Source organism: Schistocerca nitens, chromosome 9, assembly GCF_023898315.1.
Source record: "Schistocerca nitens isolate TAMUIC-IGC-003100 chromosome 9, iqSchNite1.1, whole genome shotgun sequence".
In the NCBI taxonomy this organism is placed as follows: Eukaryota; Metazoa; Arthropoda; class Insecta; order Orthoptera; family Acrididae; genus Schistocerca; species Schistocerca nitens.
The window spans coordinates 281,778,050-281,803,879 of NC_064622.1; the positions used below are offsets into that span (position 1 = coordinate 281,778,050).

At 43.9% G+C, this 25,830-nt stretch overlaps 1 protein-coding gene and 1 pseudogene across 1 annotated transcript in view; both read right to left on the minus strand.

Annotated features, from left to right (window-relative positions):
* The window catches only part of LOC126203662 (odorant receptor coreceptor), a 334,284-nt gene that overhangs the window by 209,508 nt on the left and 98,946 nt on the right, over window positions 1–25,830 (minus strand). Inside the window, exon 2 of the mRNA XM_049938029.1 lies at window positions 15,703–16,047. Coding sequence (XP_049793986.1) covers window positions 15,703–16,047 — 345 coding nt within the window. The remainder of the gene's footprint in view (window positions 1–15,702; window positions 16,048–25,830) is intronic.
* Window positions 16,332–16,449, minus strand: LOC126204535 (5S ribosomal RNA; annotated as a pseudogene).

Below are 25,830 nucleotides of genomic sequence, written 5' to 3' on the forward strand. Positions count from 1 at the left end.
TTAGCAAGTACCTTTAGAGTCTCATTTCGTAATTTAATTCCCTCAGCATCGCCTAATTTCATGCGATTGTATGCCGTTACCCTCGTTTTACTTTTGTTAGTGTTCATCTTATAATTACTTTTCGTGACGCTATCCATTCCATTCAACTGCTCTTCCAGATGTTTTGTTCCTATCACAGAATTACAGTGTCACTGGTAAAGCTCAGAGTTTTTATTTCTTATCTCTAAACTTTAATCCCCTTTCCAATTTTTTGTTTGTTTTTAATCAACGCTTTGTCAATGTTTTGCATAACAGTGGGATCGACTGGAACCTCTCAACTGTCGCCTCCCTTTCATGTCGTTCGAAACTTATGACTACAGTCTGGTGTTTTGTACAAGCTATCGATAACCTATTGCTCCCTGTGTTTTATCCCTACTACCTTCATAATTTCAAAAATACAGTCTACTCAATATTGTCAAAACCTTCCTCTAAATCTATAAATTCTAAACATATATACGTTTCCCTTTCTTCAGTGCCTCAGTCATAGACTCAATACTGATTCGCGTGTTCCTAGGCTTCTCCGGAACCGAGACGAATCTATACTGAGGTTGGTCTCTGACAGTTCTTCCATTCGTGTGTAAACAGTTTGTGTCAGAATTTTTCAAACGTGATTTATTAAACTAACGTTTCTATATTATTCACATCTGTCATCGCCGGCTTCTCTGGAATTGGAATTGTTACATTCGTCTTGATGCCTGAAAATATCTTACTTGTCTCATATACCTTACACTAATAAACCCCCGAGTTTATGAAGAATGGTACTCACGTGCATAAAACAGTTTCCAACGTCTGATTGCTTTACAAGTGAGTTACTGTGCTGAACACACTACTGTGAGAAATTAAAGCAACAAACCGAAATTTTGCAAGATTGCGTTTATTCTGGCACCATACAGTATAATGAGATAATAGTAAAGTAGAAACAATATAGAGAATACAGAACGTAAACAACGGCAAAACGCATAACGTAGATAAAAATGTTCTTCGTTTTTTCCAACTTTACGGATTTGCACACACATTCCGACAACTGTTTAATGCGCTCAGTATGGGGTGTGAACACCTCTGGCAGCAATACAGGCCTGCCAAACGACACGGCATGCTGTGAATTACGTCATCAGTCTCATGTTGAGGTAATAACGCTCATTCTTCCTGTAGCCTTGCTAGCAAATATTGGAGAGTGGTTGGTGGATGCTGACTTGACGCAACCCCTGTCTTATGTATCCCAGACGTGCTTCTTGGGATTCAAATCGGGAGAACCGGCAGGCCACGCCATGCGTGCAATATTTTCCGTTTCCAAGAAGACGTCAACCACGCGTCGAACATTACCTTCCAGAAATACGACGTCTGGGCCGACAGCACTTCACAACAACCACACATGAGGTCCCAAGACCTCGTCACGATACTTGTCAGGAGTTAAACATTAGCGATTAAACCGTGCAATTTCATGAAAGGTGTTCGAGTGGTGAACATAACATCTGCCCACACCATTAGGGATCATCCTCGATATCTGTCCCTTTCCACAACGGCTGGGTCGCAAAATCGTGTTCCATGTTCCCTTCAGATGCGAATCCGCCGAGAATCACTGCTGAGACCAAATCGGGACTCATCTGTAAAAAGAACATTGGCCTGCTGTTCGACCGTCCAGGTGGCATGTTGACGGCTCCTCTCTAGACGTTCCCTTCTGTGAAGACGCGTCAGAGGTGCCCATACAGCAAAAAAATGGTTCAAATGGCTCTGAGCACTATGGGACTCAACTGCTGAGGTCATTAGTCCCCTAGAACTTAGAACTAGTTAAACCTAACTAACCTAAGGACATCACAAACATCCATGCCCGAGGCAGGATTCGAACCTGCGACCGTAGCGGTCTTGCGGTTCCAGACTGCAGCGCCTTTAACCGCACGGCCACTTCGGCCGGCGCCCATACAGCAGGTCTCCGACAGTAAAGGCCACTCTGTAGAAGCCTTCTGTATATCGTTTGCCTCGATGCAACTCGCCCAGTGGATGCTGCGAGGTCAGGTGCCAGTTTCCGTGCGGTACTAAGGCGGTAACGTCGTGCCCTTACAGCCAAATAATGGCTGTCTCTTTCTGATGTTACACGTGGTCGGTCCTGCCTTGATTTTCGGGATACAGTTTCGATCTCTATAAACTGTCACCACATCCGAAAAACAACAGAACGATTTACGTAAAGCCATCGGGCCACATCACTTTGCGACTGTCCTGCTTCCATTCTTCCCCTGGCCTTCCACCATAGAGAGCTTGGTAGACGTCTTCTCTGTGTCATGCTGCATCGTCTATGATTGTGTACACGGCGATTGTGGACGTGGGACTACGAGGCAAACACTACCCCGTTTGATACGTGCCATACGTCATCAAAAATGGTTCAAATGGCTCTAAGTACTATGGGACTTAATATCTGAGGTCATCAGTCCCCTAGACTTAGCACTACTTAAACCTACATCACACACATCCATGCCCGAGGCAGGATTCGAACGTGCGACCGTAGCAGCCGCGTGATTCTGGACTGAAGTGTCTAGAACCGCTCGGTCACAACGGCCGGCCCCTACGTCATCTTTGGCGTGGTTGTTCGTTGACCAGAATGATATGTTCAGTGCAGGACACGACCGTTCGGACATCTGTAAACAGTTTATATGACTATATCGTGAATTAGATACAGGTCATGGAAATAGTGGTTTGATGATTTAATTTTAGACACCAGTGTGTTTGACGTTAAGTATGTAAACGAGAAAAAGTTTAGAAATGGTATTAAGTTTTCTAGAAGTCGCTAAATACTCCCCTTATCAGACACTGGATGAGAATAGTCTGGCTAATTACGCTCCTTTCGAAGCAAAATCTAGTTTCTCACTCATCTCAGTGTTCGTGACTTCGTATTTCCTAAACTACGTGTTGTACAACAATACAGCTTTGCTGCTCGTTCTGTAAAAGTGCTTACTGTGTGCAAAATAAGTTGCGAATAGAGTTAGTAGTAAAGAAGTAATAAATTAAAACCTCATGTCTGATGCTGAAATTATATTGGACGAAAAGCTGAAATGTAGAACGCGATGAACTTGTCTATTTTCATCATTTTGTGGGAGTATCAAAGAGAAAATATATGGTAAAGGTTTGAAATTATGTACGAAGATTTTTGGAAGTCGCAGAGTGGTCTCATTCACAAATACGGGATGAACATGATCTGGGTAATCTGAAGGCCATGACCTATGCTGCCTCGAGACAAGTAGTGGATAGTTGTAGTTGTAACGTTTAAGTTGTGTTAGGCATTTAACAGAAGGTTATAGCCGTTAATGAGCAAATTATGCCAGCCTTTTAAATGTTTAAATTCGGTCATTAGTTGCACGAAATATTGAAAAGCTGCTATGGAAGCATTTAAATAGGCGACCAGCAACTTGAATAGTGCACCATGAACCAGGTTAGCCGTTTAGTTACAGAGATGTCAGATGGAATAGTTTTTTCAGTGCTGGTTCACCCGAGAATCTTAACACATATCAAGATATATAGTGTAGTACATGTGACTTTCAGTGCTCTGCCAAATTCTTCTAGCAGTATTGCATCGCTCCTCCTCTTCATTTTCTTCCTTTTACACTTCTACAAGATTGTCTTAAAGTAAGTTTGCCTGGTACAGTTCTTTTAAATACACTGCCGGAAAACAAGTTAGGACGCCCTTCTAGAGGTATCCAATTCACTCAAGATTTATTGTCGCAACGGTGCATATGGAGCAGATGAAACGATTACATTTACAGATCAATAGCACAAGCGGGTGTTCGTTGTTGTCGTGGTCTTCAGTCCAGAGACTGGTTTGATGCAGCTCTCCATGCTACTCTATCCTGTGCAAGCTTAGTTATCTCCCAGTACCTACTGTAACCTACATCCTTCTGAATCTGTTTAGTATATTCATCTCTTGGTCTACCCCTGCGATTTTTACCCTCCACGCTGCCCTCCAATACCAAATTGGTGATCCCCTGATGCCTCAGCATATGCCCTACCAACCGATCCCTTCTTCTACACAAGTTGTGCCACAAACTCCTCTTCTCTCCAATTCTATTCAATACTTCCTCATTAGTTATGTGATCTACCCATCTAATCTTCAGCATTCTTCTGTAGTACCACATTACGAAAGCTTCTATTCTCTTCTTGTCTAAACTATTTATCGTCCATGTTTCACTCCATCCATGTTTCACTCCATCCAAGACACTGTCCATTCCGTTCAGCTGCTCTTCCAAGTCCTTTGCCGGCCGGCGTGGCCGAGCGGCTCTAGGCGCTACAGTCTGGAACCCCGCGTCCGCTACGGTCACAGGTTCGAATCCTGCCTTGGGCATGGATGTGTGTGATGTCCTTAGGTTAGTTAGGTTTAATAGTTCTACGTTCTAGGGGACTGATGAACTCAGAAGTTAAGTCCCATAGTGCTCAGAGCCATTTGAACCAGGTCCTTTGCTGTCTCTGACAGAATTACAATGTCATCGGCGAACCTCCAATTTTCTATTTCTTCTCCATGGATTTTAATTCCTACTCCAAATTTTTCTTTTGTTTCCTTCACTGCTTGCTCAATATACTGATTGAATAACGTCGGGGAGAGGCTACAACCCTGTCTCACTCCCTTCCCAACCACTGCTTCCCTTTTCATGTCCCTCGACTGTTATAACTGCCATCTGATTTCTGTACAAATTGTAAATAGCCTTTCGCTCCCTGTATTTTACCCCTGCCACCTTCAGAATTTGAACATTGTCAAAGGCTTTCTCTAAGTCTACAAATGCTATAAACATAGGTTTGCCTTTCCTTAATCTATTTTCTAAGATAGGTCGTAGGGTCAGTATGCGGGTGTGAGCTCGCTAAAATACCCATATTAGTACGTGGTGTAATCCCCACGGGCGGGAATGCAGGTGCTGACTCGAGCATCCAGTCTATCGTACATATGGCGAATATTATCCTGGGATACACTGTGGCGCACCTGGCCGACCTGTTCACGTAGTTCTGTGAAAGCTGGTTGATTAGCCGTAAGAGTCACTTCTCGTTCCATCACATCCCACACGTGCTCGACTGCAGGCAAGTCCGAACATCATGCTAGCCAGAAAAGTTGCTGCACGTCTCACAGAGCACGATGAGTTTCACGATCAGTGTGTGCGTGAGCATTATCGTGATGGAACAATACGTCACGTCTCTGACGCAAGGACAGCAAAAGAACAGTTGTAACAACAATCTGCACGTACCGAGCGCTGGCTTGCCTCCCCTGCAGAAATACCAACGTTGAACGAGAGTTGCAGCTTATCACACCCAGACCATAAGACCTTGGGTGGGGCAATGTGTTTTTGAATTATGTGCTCTACAAGACAAAGCTCAACACGTTTATATGGTACGAGCAAATGACCATCACTTGCCTACAGGCAGAATCTGCTTTCGTGGCTGAAGACAACGGTGCGCCATTTCATCTTCCAGGTGATCCTCTGACGGCACCAGTCGAACCCAGTACGTTGTCCTCGATGGTGAGTGTTCATCGGAGGTGAGGGTATCATCTGGAGTGCCCCAGGGAAGTGTGGTAGGTCCGCTGTTGTTTTCTATCTACATAAATGATCTTTTGGATAGGGTGGATAGCTATGTGCGGCTGTTTGCTGATGAAGCTGTGGTGTACGGGAAGGTGTTGTCGTTGAGTGACTGTAGGAGGATACAAGAAAACTTGGACAGGATTTGTGATTGGTGTAAAGATTGGCAGCTAACTCTAAATATAGAGTAATGTAAATTAATGGAGATCAATAGGAAAAAGAATCCTGTAATGTTTGAATACTCCATTAGTAGTGTAGCGCTTGACACAATCACATCGATTAAATATTTGGGCGTAACATTGCAGAGCGATATGAAGTGGGACAAGCATGTAATGGCAGTTGTGGGGAAGGCGGATAGTCGCCTTCGGTTCATTGGTAGAATTTTGGGAAGATGTGGTTCATCTGTAAAGGAGACCGCTTATAAAACACTAATACGACCTATTCTTGAGTACTGCTCGAGCGTTTGGGATCCCTATCAGGTTTGATTGAGGGAGGACATAGAAGCAATTCAGAGGCGGGCTCCTAGATTTGTTACTGGTAGGGTTGATCATCACGCGAGTGTTACAGAAATGCTTCAGGAACTCGGGTGGGAGTCTCTAGAGGAAATGAGGCGTTCTTTTCGTGAATCGCTACTGAGGAAGTTTAGAGAACGAACATTTGAGGCTGACTGCAGTACAGTTTTACTGCCGCCAACTTACATTTCGCGGAAAGACCACAAAGATAAGATAAGAGAGATTAGGGCTCGTACTGCGGCATATAGGCAGTCATTTTTCCCTCGTTCTGTTTGGGAGTGGAACAGGGAGAGAAGATGCTAGTTGTGGTACGAGGTACCCTCCGCCACACAGCGTATGGTGGATTGCGGAGTATGTATGTAGATGTAGATACTGTGGCGTGATTGGAAGAAGTGGGCGTGCCCAGATTCTCACTGCTAATACACGATTTATAACAGTTTGTGTTGACACGTCTCGGCTCACAGTCCCTCTTATCTATGCTGTCGTGGCTGTACGGTCTGCCACTGCTGCCCTTACAATGCGACGATCCTGGCGAGCATCTGTGCTGCGTGAACGTCCAGAACCACGACTATTGGTGTAAAAAAATGTTCACGTGACCACTGATACCAGCATCGTTGCACAGCCGATGCAGCGCATCCAACTTGTGTGGCAGATCTCCGAAAGGACCGTCACACCACTCGGAAGGCTACAGTTTGACTGCTTTCAGACTCGGTCGGTTGGCTGCAGGAAGTAAGATTGCGTCTTCTTGCTTCACACGTTTACCAACACTGAACCTCCTGGACATGAACAATCCCTATTGAAAGGAAAACATCGATGGCCCTCTGATAGCTATGCCATTACGTACAGACAATTATGAAAACATCTACTATCTTCTATGTGGGATATGCTGTCATCGGATCGAAATCGACATCGTCTTTCCAGGTGCACAATTGTTTTTCCAGCTGTGTATTTATTCCATTTAATCCTTCTCTCGTTTGATTAACACTGGCTTGTCACCACAGCTCTCATTGCTTAATACAGCTATTTTTCTTTTCTTCTAAGGTCCTTCTGATTTTCCTGTTGATGTTACCCATCTTTTCCACAGACATACTCCTTTTACAGCATTGTATCCTCTAGCCACTTCTGCTTTGTCATTTCGCATGTTCTGTCAGTCTCACTGTTCAAATGTCTGTATTGCCTTTTGTTTTCACATGCTGCACTTGCATATTTTCTCCATTCATCTATTAAATTCAATATCTCGTGTATTATCCAAGTATTTCTCCTCTGACTAACCTTTTTATCTATTTGATACTCTGTTATTTCATCTGTCAAAGCTATTCATCCGTCTTCTGTTGTGTCCCTGCCCATGTTTCAGGTAACACTTGCCGGATACTCCCGTTGAAACTTCTAACAATCTCTAGTTCTTTCAAGTTTTCAATTATCGCCCTCTAAATTTCCCAACTTCCTGCAATTTCTTCTGTTTTAATCGTCAGTTCATAGCAAATAATTTATGGTCAGAGTACATATACATGCCTGAAAATGTTTTGCAATTTAAAATCTGTTTTCAGTCTTTTTTCCCGGTGTGTGTCCTGGTGTCTTTCGCGTATGAAACATTCTTTCATAATTCTTATAGGAAGTGTTAGCAATATTATTGAATGCTTCTCTGTGTAAAACGCTGCCAGGCTTCTCCTTGTTTCATTCTTTTCTCCCAGTTCGTGTTCCATTTTTCATTATTCTTCTTTTCTTACTATCGAATTCAGTGCCCCCATTTCTATAAAATTTTTGGCCACTTAAATATCTGAATAATTTCTTTTATTTTGTCATACATTATGATGTATATATGCAAACAGAAGCGACGCAGGAAAATTTCTAAGAAGGTTGGGATTCGTAATCGGGTCATCATAAATTCTTAAAAACTCCTCTTCATCTAGGAGCTGGTAGACAGAGAAAATTGTACTAGTGTAGTGGATGTTGGATTTGTATCTATTTAAGCTAGTATTATGCGTTCACTATGTTGTTCATAGTAGATTGCTTGCGGTTCTGTGCCATTACTTATTATTAGACCTACTCCTGTACTGCTCCTGTTTCATTTTGTGTTGATCACTCTGTACTCATCTGACCAGAAGTCCTGTTCTTCTTGTCACTGCACGTCACCAAATCACACTATATTTACCCCTAAATTCAACCTAGCCACTTCTTTGTTGATATTCTCTAACTACCGAATTACACTATTTAACATATCTCGTTCCAACACGTAGAATGCCAGTTTTCTTTTCTCGGTTGACAACATCCTTCTAAGTATTCCCCTCCTGGAACGCAGTGTTCTGAAATTATCAACGACTGGGGGTTGGTTCTAGAGGAGAGAATTTGGTGTCATGATATCGTATGAATAATTTATGAATTGAAAGAATATATTCAGCAGGAATATAGTTTCGGATAATACAACGTTTTTTTATGTGTGTTAATAATATTTTTAGTGAAAGCAGGTGGATTATACTTTTTAAAACCGCATAGCTTTAAGGTGATACATAATTCAGTTGTTTATGGGGCAAGACTAAGGAGGGGAAATATTATTTATTTCAAAACATATCTGTCAAAGTAAATATCCATACCATCGTAGAACTTGAAAACAGGATAGATCCTGTCTACAGATAGTACGAACTGACATCTCTACAAGAAATTCTGCAGGTGAACGTATATTTACGGTAACGTAAAGATTTGTGTATAACCTCACATTACCAGCTGAATTATTAAGAGGAGAGGGATGTACTAAAAGCGACAGCTTCTCTTACGAATGTTGCACTTTACTTCTACAAAACTGCTTTTCGTGCTTAGAGACACCTTATTATAACAGTGATCATCATTTGACGTCGAAAGATATTGGTTATGTCAACGATTATGAGGCTGATCAAATAATGAGCCTTCAGATAACACAGAGAAATTCAGTAACTCCACAGTAGAAAATAAAAAAGAAACTACACAAATTATTCGGAAGTGTTGCCCTGAGCATCAATTAGGGACTCAACTATATAAAAAAAATCGTCTTCTGTCTCCATTTTTTTTCATGGACTACAACGGTGTGAAAATCCTAGTTTCTTCCATATATTTCCGAACGTCTATAACAAATGAAGCGTTGAAATGCGAATGACACAAGAATTAATTTTATCTCATGATCGTTTTCAGTTGATAAAATATGCACTCCAATTACTTTCTGTAGCAACGCCAAGGAACCACGAAATGCCTAATATCACGCCAAGCGGCAACCCGATAGGCCTCCGAGTATTCGTGTGTCACAGCCTCCTAAACAATAACGGCGCACTCTGCTATATACCTGACGCAGAATGTTAATACCTGTATGAAAATGTAATATTTTCGCCTTCTGCAAAGTTCAAAGATGATGTAAAACGAGTGTTCTTTAGCACCCTCTTGAGCTTATTAACACAAGGAAAATAGAGCTGATGACAAACAACTTAGTAACCACACAACGTAAGGTCTGCTACTACCACTACTACTACTACTACTACTACTACTACTACCGCCAGGTTGTTAAATATGGCAATGAAATCGTTCAACTACTTTTGGGAAATTAGTTCCTACAGAGCTTCAAACCTCTTGAGCACTTAGTCTTCTGTTTCTGATTAATCTTATGCACGAATCCTATGCCAATTGATCAAGTTTTTTTTTTTTTTTTTTTTGTTCAAATAGTCCACGGATGTACTGTCAGTCCGTAGTGTCGAACTGGCACAATATTTCGGCGATCAGACATGTCGCCATCGTCTGGTGCGCTGACGAACTGAGCTCCTGAGGGCAGGCGGTCGTCTTAAATTCCCTCCCCTGTTAGGCGTTCTCTCCGTGGTCCGCGTTCCCGGCCGTGCATCGGCAGTCGCTGAGACGCTGCCGTCGGCGTCTGTGGTGGCGTCGGTGTAAGTCCCTCATCTGCCCTGGTCACCCGTTCGTTTACTTTGCTGAGCGTCTTTTTAATTCGACTCAGTGCTGGTTCCCATGCCTTGCTGTGGCTATGGTCGCAATCTCAGTTGATGAGTCCATCCCCGGTACGAATTTCGATAGCCTCTCTAACGACACTGTCCCAGTATTTAGATGTCTGTGCCAAGACCCTGGTATGTTGGTAGTCCAGTTCGTGATTTTCGGACAAACAGTGCTCTGTGACCGTCGACTTGTTGAGGTACCTAAGTCGAGTGTGCCTCCCATGTTCTCGGCAACGATCTTCGATGGTGCGCACTGTCTGTCCAATGTAAGTCTTTCCGCATTGACACGGAATCTGGTATATTCCGGCCTTCCGCAAACCAAGATCTTCTTTGACACTTCCCAATAGTGCTCGTGTTTTATTGGGTGGGCAAAAGACAGTTCCTTCTCGGTGTTTCCTCAATATTCGTCCTATTTTCCCTGATAGTGCGCCAGTATACGGTATATAGGCAGTGGCTATCTCTTCCTCCGTGACTTCTTCCGTCTCCACAAGCTGTACTTTAGAGGTGGGGCGGAGAGCGCGTCTGATCAGCCATTCCGAGTACACGTTTTTCCGGAATACAGTTTTGAGGTGTTCCAGTTCTTGGGACAAATTCTCTGCGTTAGAGATGGTGCGCGCCCTGTGCACCAGTGTTTTAGGCACCTCATTCCTCTGCTAAGAACGGTGTCAGCTATCCGCATGCAAATACAGGTCGGTGTGCGTTTTCGTCCTGTATACACCGTGGCCCAGGGACCATCCGCTATCCTTTTGACCATGACGTCCGGGAATGGCAATCTTCCTTCTGCTTCGGTCTCCAAAGTGGTCCAGGGTACCATTCGCTCTTCTTTTGGCCATGACGTCCAAGAATGGTAATCTTCCTTCTGCTTCGGTCTCCATAGTGGTCCAGGGTACCATTCGCTCTTCTTTTGGCCATGACGTCCAAGAATGGTAATCTTCCTTCTGCTTCGGTCTCCATTCATTCAACTTACTGTGAAGATGAAGCAGGATATTTATTTCAAGATTGCCGGTGACCAGCTGATGCTCCTTCACCTACATCTTCGTGATGATTATTCTGTGATGATTCCCGCCTTCCAAGATCAAAACAGCCGTGTATTAACAGGGCAGCGTGCTTCCGGTCCTGCTTTGACGAACGCTGAGGCGTGTTACCAAAGCACGACTGACGTGCTAAGTCAACCATCCGTTATTCAGTTAAAAATACTGGGACTATTTCTAATAGCTTTTGCAGCGCAATAACCGCCAATCAGGTAACTTGGCAGCTCTAAAATGTCTAATGACAAAAAAATGGCTTCAGATAGATGTGGCGTACTCGAAGAAACCAGTGGACTCTCTTCCTCCGCAAAATGAGGCTAAACGGAGAGGGTGAAATGCAGTAGTTTACAAGAAAACCGCCTTTCGGCTGCAGCGCGTTAATTTTAATTTTACTTATTCACATTGACATGCTTCGCCATTTTAACAAGGCATTTCCCTCGGTGTCCTGGAATATTGCATGATATTTTCTCGTTCTCACACATTGGTTATATTTAAATCGTTCATGGAAGTTTTTGTAATAAAATGGAAAGTTACTCTCTCTCTCTCTCTCTCTCTCTGTCTCTCTCTCTCTCTCTCTCTCTCTCTCACACACACACACACATGTTCTATACGTTCTACACTACGTTTTCCTGTTACGGGAATTGCCATCACTGATCAACAGTTTTGAAATTCCAGCTCGCCGAGAGATTCCTGCTTCTGGAGTTGCGTTCATGTAGTTCTGGTGCTGACGGCTTTTGCAGCTGTCGTCCTCTTACTTTTTGTCGCGACCCTCGACAATGACCGTGTGTCACTATCAGTCAATGCACACTTCTTTTCCGCGTTCTGACATATCGGAAGACGTTTATCCTCTTTACCTGTAATCGATATAAGACTTCGATACGGTGTGTCTTGAAACACCAGATACTTCGGCTTCCTGGAAGCAACCGCAATACGAGCACCAAGGATATGTCCACGTTAGAATTTACTTCGCTGCTTTACACTAATATGTAATTACACAGAACACTGTTGTGACCACGATTGACATGTGCAACGTATTGAGGACAATGAACTGGCACCCTTTTCTGGCCACGTCGAACAGTGTGACACGCACGCTTGGCCAGCACTCATTTATGTTCAGGTGTCCAATTCTCTAGGTATTTCCATATTTTTGTCCATTCCCTGAACAGTCAAACAAAACCATGTGAAAGCAAAAACTGGGAAAGCCGGCTACACTTACAAAAGAAATTGACGCAGAAAACGGCACTTAGAGTGTTGTGTTACGAAAACACAGAAACGCTACGAAAACTTGGTTGCTTTAAACCGGTTTGCCACATGATGGAAGTCTGCTTGGTTTTCAAATAATTAAATGCGCACCTGTAAGTGCATTTCCATTTTATTGTAAAAGACTTGCATGAGCTCTTTTTAAAGCTATAAACAATATGCAACAACGAAAAACTCATGCAATATTCCAGCCACTCACTGAAGTTGCCTGGCTAAAAAGCGAAACGCGCGTAGGTGTATAAATAAAACTAAAAAAAATAATGTGTAGCATACAAAAGGCGTTTTTCTTATAAACTACTGCAGTTGCTGCAAGAATTGATGCCGCAAGAATCTTTCTCATTATGAATAAATCCTCTCCATTTGTATTTGACAGATTATTTGTTTGGATAAAATCGTACGCCCTCGGTGTTAGTTCTGGAAGCTGCCACTCTATTACGTATGTAGGAGGGTAATCCCAAAAGTAAGATCTCCTGTTTTTTTATAAGTACATAGATCTGTTTATTTCTACAATGGTTTGCATCAGTTTATAGCGTGAACATTTAGCTATTTTTCGACATAATCACCATTTTTGTCGATGCATTTTTGTAGACGCTGTGGCAGTTTTTGTACGCCCATATCATACCAGCTCGCCGCCATGCTGTTCAGTAAGTTATGAACCTCTTCTTTCACCTCGTCGTCGGAGCTGAATCGCTTTCCGGCCAAATGTTCTTTTAACGTAGGGAACAGTCCGCTCTGGTAGCTGAGTGGTCAGCGCGACAGACTGTCAATCCAAAGGGCCCGGGTTCGATTCCCGGCTGGGTCGGAGATTTTCTCCGCTGAGGGACTGGGTGTTGTGTTGTCCTAATCATCATCATTTCATCCACATCGACGCGCAAGTCGCCGAAGTGGCGTCAAATCGAAAGACTTGCACCAGGCGAACGGTCTACCCGACGGGAGGTTCTCGTCACACGACATTTCATTTCATTACCTAGGGAACAGGTGATAGTCACTGGGCGCCAGGTCAGGGCTATAGGGTGGGTGGGTGATTATATTCCACTGATACTGTTGCAAGAGAGCAACCCTTGCTCAACATTCCTCTTCTCCGGCTCTGAATTGCCCGTTTGAGTTTTTTCAGAGTCTCACAGTACCTGTCAACGTTAATTGTGGTCCCAGTGGGCATAAAGTTGATCAACAATACCCATTTCCGATCCCAAAAAACGGTTGTCATGACTTTATCGGCAGACTGTATTTGTTTGAATTTCCGCGGCTTTTGCGAAGAAGGATACCGCCACTGGCGTGATTGTTGCTTGGTCTCAGACTTGTCCTGTTCGGATGCAAGGCGGTGAAGAAATGCGCGAGAAGCATCAACTCGTTGCCTCATGTGGTCCTCAGCATGCGTGGCACCCATCTTGCGCAGACCTTCCGGTAGTTCAATGTTGCCGCTAAAATTCTGTGACCGGTGCTTCGGGAAACCTCAGGAACCAACGTCCAGAGATCATCCAGGGTAATCCGCCGATCTTCACACATGCTTTGCTCAACCTTCAACACTGTCTCCTCAGAAATTGACGGTCTCCCGCTCCTTTGTTCGTCGTGAATTTCGGTTCGACCAGCTGCAAACTCTCTACACCACTTACGAACATTTCTGACATCCATGCACGACTCACCATACAGTTCCGTTAATTGGCGATGGATTTCAATCGGCGCAGTGCCCTTTGCGCTAAAAAATCCGCGCGCAATTCGCACTTGGCAATAACATCCAACGGGAGCTCCATTCTCAACGGCTGCCAAGCCAAGACTGAGCTCCTCAGTGCGGCGTGAGCATGTTTACACACAGCGCCTGAAGCAATCTTCATAACAGTGTGACCAACTTCCACACAAACAGAGTTCTGTACTTATAAAGAAATAGGAGACCTTACTTTTGGGATTACCCTCGTATATTGAGACGGCTCGAGGCGGCTCGCAATGCAGTCTGCTGACCGGTCTTACTGGGCGTCCACGACATGCGCTGGGCTGGGCGCTGACTTGGTAAGCAACTTTTGACACTCACAAACTGATATTCTACGGCATTTGTGCCTTCATTTTACTGTCTTCAGCTTATGCTACATGTTGGGCCGCTCACACTTTGATTTAGGTCACGTTAGTCTGGCAGTGAGTGTTTATTTCTTGTTTCATTCCTGTTTTTCTCGTCTAGGCTCTGTTTACCTAACGTGGTACAGTTTGACTGAAAGAATCTTTCCATGCCTCACCCGCAAAGGATTTCTCATGCTATTCAATAATTTACTGGATTGTTTTACGTGACTGGTACGACTCTCTTGAACGCAATCAAGGTGCGTTTGACGTTCTTTTGTGTGGACATTTTTCATTTAATTAATTTTGTGTAGTATCCCTCTTGGTTTCCGTTGTTTATTTCTAGCGCTGAAGATGGAATTTACATACTGAAACCCACGTCGCGTATACTATTTCATCCAAATTTGTCAAGTACAACTGGACCAGATTTATTCAATGCGGAAAGATGTGGATGTTCCGCAAAGAGTACATTATACTATATAAGAAATTTGTTGTTAAGATGGTGTCACGTGGTATTACTTTGATGTCTCCAGTGGAAAACTAACTTTTTCCTGGTGTACAAGTACCTAATACAGGGTGTCCCAAAAAGAAAGATCCAATTTTAACTTGTAATAATATTGAGACAAATGTCACTAGGTAATTGAAACAGCGCTAAATGTAATCGGCATGGTCTAGACTTCCTGAAAAAATCCGCTAGATGTCGCTACGAGCGCTGACCTGGAGCGTGCAGCCAGTCTCGCGCAATATGGCGTCCGTGCAACAAAAGGCGTATTGTGTTATTGAATTTAGTCGTACTGAGTCAGTGATCGCAGTTCAGCGGGGGTTTCATATTCGATTTCGTGATAAACCACCATCACCAAAGAACGTTCGACGGTGGTATAAACAATCTGAAGAAACAGGATGCCTCTCTAAAGGCAAAAGTCCTGGTCGGCCAGTTTGGGATGAATTCGGCTATCGTCTAGATGTCGTCCGTGCAGCCAGTGGAGGACATATTGAACATTTATGGTGGATTTTTATGAACTTCTGATTTTTCTGAGTAATGTAGTATGCAATTTGTTGGTGTTAATCTCTTCTTCCTAACAAATAATACTATTTAAAATTGGGTCATTCTTTTTGGGACACCCTGTGTATCAATCCCTCTTACAAGGCATGTGTCCGTCAGATGATGAAATAGCTGTGGACAACACCAACAAGAAAGGGCTTAAGTAATAGACTCATTCGACAGATGAGAAGCTAGGTCGAGCTAAGATTTTCATTTTGGTTCGTCTAACAAGCGTCACGAGCAGCCGACCACGTGACCACCTACCTGCGATTCTGCGAACAGCGGGTGGTTGTTGGACTGGTTCCATGTGGCGAGCGTGCGGTAGAAGGCCTTGGAGCGCACCGCGAAGTAGGCGAACTTGGTGATGGGGTGCAGGAAGAAGAGCACCGTGATGGTGTTGGCCGCCAGCTCGTTGACGTCGCCGGACCGCTGGATGAGGTTGACCGCCATGAGGGCGAACTGCGTCACGACCAGGACGGACACGACCGAGCTGTAGATGGCGCGCAGGGCCGTGAGGCCGCCGCTGTACTCGAGCATCCAGTGGCCCGAGTACTGGACCATGCGGATCAGCGGCCACAGGTCCGCCACCAGGCCGTGCGGCTTCTGCATCTGCACACACCAAACACGACCACTCACACCTGATGTTACGTCTGGTGCTAGGGCACATAAAACTAAAACCTAAACACCTCCCGAACAGGCCATGAAGGTCCAACGGTACCGACCGGCCGCCGTGTCATCCTCTCAGCCCACAGGCGTCACTGGATGCGGATATGGAGGGGCATGTGGTCAGCACACCACTCTCCCGGCCGTATGTCAGTTTGCGAGACCGGAGCCGCTACTTCTCAATCAAGTTGCTCCTCAGTTTGCCTCACAAGGGCTGAGTGCACCCCGCTTACCAACAGCGCTCGGCAGACCGGATGGTCACCCATCCAAGTGCTAGACCAGCCCGACAGCGCTTAACTTCGGTGATCTGATGGGAACCGGTGTTACCAATGCGGCAAGGCCGTTGGCGCTAGGGCACATAAAGAAAGTAATTAGGTTACCGTACGAACGCTGAAATGGCAGAAATTCAGACAAACGACAAGTGAATGACACTTTTCAGTAGTGGAGAGATAATAGGACCAGATCACATACACTATTTGATTAAAAGTAACCAGATACCAATTGTCGACATTGGTATGAGTTGTACCCACCCTTCGCCTTTGTGACTGTCTGTTGCGGATACTTTCGCTGAAGTGACTGAATATCTGTGGACGTATGGCAGCCTGTTCTTTCTCAAGAGCCGATAGTAAAGAAGGTAGCGATGTCGTAGATTGTGGTGTGGAGCGAGGACGACGATCTAACGCATCCGAAAGGTGTTCCATTGAGTTCAGGTCGGGAATATGGCCAGGACTGTTAAGCCTAGTTTACACGACGACATTGGATTGCGACACTCGCTGCGTGCAATACGCAAATGGTTTCATATTTGACTGTATACACGGCGAAACCAGTGTATACTTTAGCTTCGTCGTTTTGTGGGTTCCTGAATCGTGTCTGAAATGAAAGGTTTGGCAGCTGCACGTCGCACAAGTTGTGATGGAGTTAAAGCTTATTGCGTGGAATCGCTGCATAAGAAAAAAATAAGAAACGTGTTTCGATTCGTGACTGGATGAAGAAAAGACGTCAGCTCGGTTACTCAGCATCCTTGCTGAAATAATTTGTAATGGAAGACCCAAGAAGCTCTTTTACGTATCTTAGAATGTCACCAGAACTGTTAACGTTTCTTCTAAATAGAGTTAATTATGCGATAAGTAATAAAGATATTGTAATGCATGAAACACTGTCGCCAGAACTGAAATTATATATCACATCGCTTGCATTACAATCGAGAACACTCGGCATGCTATAAGATGCGGTTTTAGTTGATGACATTTTTTCATTAACTCCAATAATTATTAACAGTAATAATTATTAACATTAACAGCAGAGGTTATTCGAAGCAGGCCGCATTAAGAAGAGAATGGTTTGCAAACTACTCTCTTGAAGATAGATTTGTAGAATGGCAATATTTCAAAATTCAAACATTTGTGAATGTGGAGGACTGCTACCCGGTTTACATAGATGAATATTGAATAAAGAATGTAGCTTCTTGATCTGCGTAGCCTTCCCTTCTCTCAACAATATTCCTTAAAAAAAAAAAGAGTCATCCAACTCGAAAAGATGGGATTTTAGTCTTGTAGACAGGAGCATTTCTACAGCTAGAATTACATTTGCTTGTATTTTTCATAATTCAGTTGTATATGTGCTCCTGATTCAATAAATTTTGCCCTGCAGCTCAGATATTGTTGAACTATCTATGTTCTGATAACACATGACGATCTCAGGAGTAGCAGTATGCTGCTTATTTTTGTAACCAGCATCAATGAAATCCCACAAACACCTATGCAAAGCTTAAATATCCAAAAAGCGAACATTATTCTCCGTTCCCCATTTCATGTTTCAGTTTCTCTACACTTTAAGAACACACATAACCTCAAAACTCATGCAACTAGTGTCGCCAAAGTTGGAACACGCCGGAACTGTTTAGTTCCACCGACGAGTTGCCTAAACACGCGGCGCGCATGCGCAGTGGCCGGTAGAGCAGTTACCTGCAACCTAGTGTCGTGGTGTAAACTAAGCTTTAGTGTCAACAAAACCTCGTCTCAACGACCCTACTTTATGACAGGGTGCATTGTCATGATGCACTCATTGTCTCCTAACTGTTTCTTTGCTGTACTCTGTACAAATGCTGTAAAACATGTTCGTATGCTTCCAGTCCTAACCACGAGAAATACCTAACACCGTACCTCCTCTGTACTCCACTATTGGCACTACCCATGAAGGTAGGTAACGTTCTCACACATTCACCTAATCCAAACCCTTCCATCGGACTGCTGCAGTGTATTGCGTGATTCACCATTCCGTATCACTCATGCTCTTGTTGTGTAACCCTTTACACCACCTTAAGCATCGCTCAGTGTTGACTGCAGGAATATGTCGCTTATCCTTATTTCTTGCGAATTTTTAGAACCACACTTTGTAATGCTCAACGATTCCTGCAGTCACTACAAAAGGTCTGCCTCGTCTTGGTTTAGCAGTGGTTTCCTCATCACAGTCACACCACGAGTCAACTGGGGCAGCTTTTAAGGGCTGAAATCTCCCTGCTGGATTTGTTACTCAGCTAATATCTAATGAGTAGTCCACTTTTCTGAGCGACCCAATCTGGTGCTGCTGTTTCCCTACTGAGAGCACACACGCTGACGCTGCACTGACGAGGGTGAATCCTCAACTTGAGTCGGAAGTTCTAGCGCTGGAGCGCTCCGCCTTCCTCTTGGTGGTGTGGTGAATGGTGACGGGGTGGTGTGGAGCTCTTGACGGTGTGCAAATTCATTTTCTTTTTTTTTTTTAATATACCCAAAAACGACAGGAGAGTGAGAGAGAGACAGTGGAAGAGGAGGAAAACGAAAGGCCTCATGTGACTGGCCTGGTGATGGGTATTTTTTTTTTCTTAAATAGAGAATAGGATAGTAGAAGGGACAGTAAGAGAAGCGGGAAAACGAAAGGCTCAATTGACAAGTCGGTTACTGAATGAGAAGGGGAAGACAATAAGGAGAAGAGAGAGTGAGAGAAGAAGGAAGAAAGTAAAACGATGGCCAAAGTGGTCGGTCGTCGACACCGGCGAGGCAGATTGAAGGGGTGGGAGAACCTAGGAAGGGAGTGGAGCAGTAGTAGGGCCCCCGGAGTAGACAGACTATGGAGGGAGTGGAGGACGAGAACAAGGAGAGAAAAAAGAACTAAGGAATGTCCAAGTGGGGTTGGGCAGCCGGAAAGGAGGGGGGAGAAAGAAAGGAAGGGGTAGCCAGGAGGGGAGGGGATGACTGGCGAAGAGGGATCATTGGACAAGGAGGTCAGGCCAATGGGTGGTGGCCAGGCGATGGAGGCGTGTACCAAGGGAGAGGATGAGAGGATTGGTGGAGTGACAGGAGTAGTGGTAAAAGGAAATGGCGGAGGAGCCTACACGGTCGTGAAGGAGGGCGATACCAGCAAGCAGGTGAAGTTCTCGGGTAGGGAAACGGTAGAGGAGCCGGAGCACAAGCCGGAGAGCACGGTTCTGCACCGTCTGGAGTCGGTAGAGATGTGTGGGGGCAGCATTTTCTCACACGACCGAAGCGTATTCGAGGATGGGACGGATCAGGGACGTGTAGAGGAAGATACCAAGACGCTGGGGAAGGGAAGAAGTAGGATTGATGAGGGGGTAGAGCTGGCCGATGTGGCCCAAGGCTTTCCGCCGTATGTCCTCATGTGGGGACGCCAGGTCATGGCCCTGTCCTGGGTGACACCCAGATATTTGGCGGTCCTAGCCCATCGGGTGGGGGTACCGGGGACAGTGACAGGGAGGGTAATCGACGGGCCACCTGCGCCGACACATGATGACTGCCTGTGTCTTGACCGGGTTAAATGCTAGGCGCCATTTTGTGGCATACTCGACTAGGGATTCAATGGCAAGCTGAAGCTTTCGGCGGAGGAGGGCCTTGCTCCAGGAGCGAGCATAGACCGCCGTGTCATCGGAACACCCACCCTGATGCGCTGCCTGGTGGAGGTACCTCCCGGGATCCAGACATGGAAGGTGCGTCCTTGGAGGTAAGTGGCGATGAGTCGGACATGGGAGGTGGAGAAGCCGTGCCCGAAGAGCTTATAAAGCAGCCCCTCATGCCAGAATGAGTCGAAGACCCGGGAGACGTGGAGGAAAATGGCCCCGAAGTACTCCCGACGCTCAATGGCGTCCAGCGCCTCCTCGACGAGGCGGAGGAGCTGGTGCGTGGTGGCGTGACCTCGATGGAAGCCAAATTGAACGTCGGGGAACACACGCTCCCGGGAGAGCGTGATGCTGAAATGCAGCATAATAAAAGTGCCTCACACTCGTCCACGTCAAATAGTTATTAAAATTGTTACCCTGAAACAAAAGGATAAAAAAATGTGAATGTATTCAAAAGAAGAAAGACCATGGTGATAATACCATGCGTTCTGGATTTGAAAGACCACTCATGTTTATCAGCTGCCTATTATCAGTCTCACAATTCTTTTCCCTCCCCACACCCAAAAAGACCTCTGCTAGTGTCTATCTGTGAAACAGTAAATTTAATATTTCAATTTCCTCTCAGTTACTCTTCGATTTCTATTCGTTTCTCAACCAGCCACGTAGCTCTTTTCCCGCTCTACATTACTTTAGTCTTATCATATTTTTGTTTCTCTCAATTCTTCCATCTCTTCCGTCACGTGCCACTGACCTGAACTGATATCTACTTGACTGTAATGTCTTTGGTCTAGTCTTCATGAACTTATGTAAACTATATTTTTCCCACTGTTGCTGTTTTACACTATAACATCATAGTTATTTCTAAACGTAAGATTCCACCTTAGATGTAAAGTCTCTTATTACGCAGGATGTCCAAAGAGTAATGAACAGTATTCAGTGCGATGACAGGAATGATATCTCAAAGCAAAAAATTCTAGTAAGCACGGGCGCTAAAGCTCATGCCTTAAGAGTTATGAGCACTTGTTCATCCTGGGCACATTGAAACAGACCGCTTATAATGAAAGCTATTCGCTTTCCACATTTTGGGAGAATGTAGCATTTGTTCAGTGGAAAAGATGTGTTTCTCAGTAGCATAAATCAATAAGTCCTCGTCGCTCTTAGGGTATGCACTTTCTACCTCACGTTTACTGAACATTTTTATCTTGTTTTGGTCCATACTACCTTCTTCCAAAACATGGGAAGCAAATAGTTCGTAGCAGAATAGATATTCTCCGCAGTATTGAAGATGAAGTAGTGCTCATGTGTCTTAAGGTATGCATTTTAGAGCCCATGTTTACTGGACTTTTTTTGCTTCGAATGATCGTCCATTTCATATAATTAAACACTGACCATTCTTCCTGGGACACTGGGATACTCTGCATGTATATCGTAAGGAATGTAACGTGAAATATATAGAATACCTGGTTAGATATAAAAGAAGGCCTGGTAGCCGTAATCCAGGATATCTGAGTCTGTTTAGGTTACACGAACAGGATATGCATTTCCGGCGTTACAGATAAATAAATAAAGGGAACAACTGCCTCATAATAGAACACCAGATGTTAAGGAGATTCTACAACGTGAGTCAGCCGGGCAGATCTCCGACAATATTGTTGGCGCTGTACCCTAAAAGGCGTGGGAGACATATCGCCGGTTGAGCCAATATGCCTTCCTCTGGAGTACTAGAACAGCAGGGACGTCAGCGGTGACGGCCCACATTAGACATTGCCCCGTACCAAAGGGGAATGTCCCCTGCAGCCAGGGGGCGAAGGAGAGGAATGTCAACAGAACGGATGTATATTTACACAGAAATTCACATAATTTAGAGTGCAGGCGGCAGTGAATGTATGGACCAGGGACCAGTGACTGATTGTGAGGAACATCCGATGAAAAATTGTTAAATGACTGATAGTGCCAGTTTATTACGGTAGAAAGAGGGCGTTTGCTGCCTTTGCTCATCATAATAGCAAAAAAAAAAAAAAAAAAAAAAAAATGGTTCAAATGGCTCTGAGCACTATGGGACTCAACATCTATGGTCATAAGTCCCCTAGAACTTAGAACTACTTAAACCTAACTAACCTAAGGACATCACACAACACCCAGTCATCACGAGGCAGAGAAAATCCCTGACCCCGCCGGGAATCGAACCCGGGAACCCGGGCGCGGGAAGCGAGAACGCTACCGCACGACCACGAGCTGCGGACATAATAGCAACAGAAATAAAAACGGTATATGAAGTTGTACGTAGTTACAGTAGTAGTAATGCGGGTTGTGAGAGTGGTAGAACTAGCGGTCACATTAATAGTTTTGATATTTCACTTTGTTTATAACCGTAACGAGACCTGCATACTATAGAGTAGTATGTGACACTTACTCACACACGCGAACGCACGCGCGCGAGAGCATTCACACACACACACACACACACAGAGAGAGAGAGAGAGAGAGAGAGAAAGGGCTGGTTAATAAGGGATGTGGGAGGTGGTGACAGAAACAGAGCGTGAGGAGCCGCAAATTTTCTGATTTTACCCACTTCGAATTGGAACTGAAAAAGGTACATAGTACTATATGGAAGGCTGATATCTTGTTTTGTAAATTTGCAAATAGCACATGTTTTCTGTACTTAAAGGTACTTCTAATTTGAAGTAGGTCGCAGCAGGAGCGCAAGTAAATACCACATCTATTTCGTGTGTAGAGGAGCTATCGCAACATCGTGATGGTATTGACGAAAGGCCACTCTGGGATACATGGAAATGAACAAGCAGGTATCCCAGCAAAGCAGGCATCTCTGCATGGCGCTATTAAATACGAAGAACTCACTCTCACAGATATGACACCCATGCTCAGAAAGCGGTCGTCATCGGACTGGCAAGAGGAACGGTCGACGACGTCTAAAATCAAAGGAAGTCAGTGCTCATTAATTCGTCCCACAGTTCCAAGGGTTCCACGGCGGAATGAAACACAAAAATCGAGAATCTTCATGGCAGTTATAGCAAGGCTGAAATTTAATCATTGGAAGTTCTACAAACATCCCAGTAGGCTAAAATTTAGCGCCACCCCTCTGCGTGTTTGCGGAGATGAAGAAGATCCGAACATCTTCCTACAATGTCCTCAGAACGCGTGGTCCTCAGACTCTTGGCCATCACTTCCCAAGTAGGCTCCAAGGCTTGTTAGCATACAACGATGCAGCAACCCTCATAAAGTACTATATGAGTTCGTCAACAGTATGAACATCCTGATATAGCTCTCTAACCTGCTTATCTGACGCTCTTGGTAATTAGATCACCAGGGGAAGATCAGATAACAGTTTATCTGACTGTACCCCCCACGTGCTACTTAGCAGTACATGGAACGTTAAACCTACAAATGTACGTCACTATGCGTCATCTATATGTATGTGTCTAAATAATAGTGCACCTGTATATATGTTTGTAAAATTTTGTTCTTCTATAATGTTCTCATCTTCTGTCCAGATGGTACTTCTAGACAAGCACAGTTATCCGATTCTGCGTCCGCTGTTTTTGAAACAACTCTTACAGGACATACAAAAGAACATCTAAGTGTTACCTTAGTTACATACTCACTAAAATGGATGGAACTGGTAAAATCCCAAATGTGTACCAACGACCAGTTAACACTTTTCATTGCGTTACCAGTAGGATTTTTATAGCATAATAACTCTGTGTATGTTGCGTTATATTTTCGTCTTTTTTACTAGTTTCAGTGTAGTGTGGATGTAAAATTTATTTTGTGTCGGAATAGGTCCTTTGTTAAGCCTACCTAACTCCATACCGCGGTCCGACTTAAACTGATGTATTCTCTTCACTGTTAGAACAAACTGTAGTATAACATTTCCAATATTAAGATTGCTCTACGGGTACGTTCCAAAAGCCAGTAAATTAAAAAGAAGGTATTACATATTCGGAGTACCATGATATCATAAAATTTTAGTTAGTCTAGGGAAAAGCTCCAAAGAAGATTCACACTGAGATGTCACACACGTTAGTGTCCATCCTACAGCACTGCCAAAACTGGGAGTCTCTTTTCGGGATTGGACATTCCATAGTCGCAAATGAACTATGCAGGCTGACCGTACACCATCAGCAGAGCCAGCAAGGAGCGATGCTGTTGATAAGCTGATTCTTGAGGAACCGCGAATATCGGTCATAAAGGGAGCCGAAACGCTGGATGCTCTCTGGGGGCGTGATACTTTCACTAGCGACAATATCCTAAACGCAGGGACGCTTTCGGCAAAGTGTGCACCGAAGCGTTTGAACAATGAACAGAAGAAGGCCGAGTTGTTACAGACAGATTTGTATTCACCAATTTTATGGTACAAAGTACATTTTGGGAAGTTGCGAGACTGACTGGTGCAATCTGAGTTCACATTTACGATCTGCCAATCAAAGAACAGCCAAGGTCTCATTTCATTATTGACCAGATTATGAAAATTGTTGCAAAAAATCATATAATCTGTAATAACTACCTCACTTATAATGAATAGAATACCTCTATATACAAAAGGACATTTTCTGACTAACTCATCAACACCCAGTCTTAACCGCTAAGGATAGAAAGTTGAAAATTTGGAGATGGTGCTGGTCTTATAAGCTTCGTACAAGAAGGGATTTTTTGAAATTCCACCCCACGGGGATGAAATGTGGGATAAAAACTTTTTGCACAATATCTTGCTATTAAGGCAGTTTTGAATCTAGAACTACAAACATTGGCATTTCATTTCTCGGCCAGAAATAAAGAAACACTTGGTTCAGTATTTTTGGAAATTTAATATCTATGGTGGCAAAATAGTGGGTGAAATTTTTTTAAAAAACAAAACAATATTAAAGAACTACTAAACCATCTACAATGCTGCGAACATAAAAATTGGTATCTGACTTCTGGGTTAGGAGTAAAGAGAACACATGTTCTAGTATTTTTGGACATTCATCCACTAATGGGATGAAATGGCGGATGAAAACTTTTATGAAAATATTTCATTTTGAAGGTAGTTTACAGATGAACCTAAAAAAAATTTGTATTTTGCTTCTCGTTTAGAAATAAAGAACACATGTTTCATTGTTTTTGGACACTGAACCGCTACTGGAGTAAAATAGGGAATTAAGGTTTTTATGGAAATATTTCATTACGAAATCATTTTTGAAACTAAAACCTTAAAATCTGTATTTGACTTCTCGGTCAGAGATAAATAATACGTGTTTCAGGATTTTTGGAAATTCGATCCTTGAGGGGGTGAAATAGTGGATGATGAAAAAATTTCCTCATATTTAAATATATGTGAAGCTAAATCTATGAAGCTTGGTATTTGATCTCTGAAAAAATATGTGTGGGGGAATTAAAGTTTTTATGGATACATCACCACTGGAACTCAAAAGGCAGGATTTATAAATACCTCCGACTCTAGTTACCAGAGTCGCTGTTTGGTCAGAAGAGCATTCGGAACAGGCCTTGCATCTATGGCCTTAATTAGAGTGAAAACTTAGACGATGTTGCATTTTGTGAACATCGTAAGAATTCAATTAGAGAAAAAAACAAAACAAACAAAAAAAAGTATGCAGACCGCACAGTCCACGCGAGCGAAGCAGCGGGCGCTAAGCTAGTTAAATATAATTAAATAAACATAAAAGCAATAACAAAAAGCGTAAATACTCAGGGTTCCACATTCGAGATCCGGTCCCGCACGCAATTTTAATCTGCCACGCAGTTTCAAAAGAACGGGCGTTGTGCTACAGAGTGAAAAAATCATTGTGGTAGCAACCCCCAGGCCGTGGCTGAGCCAT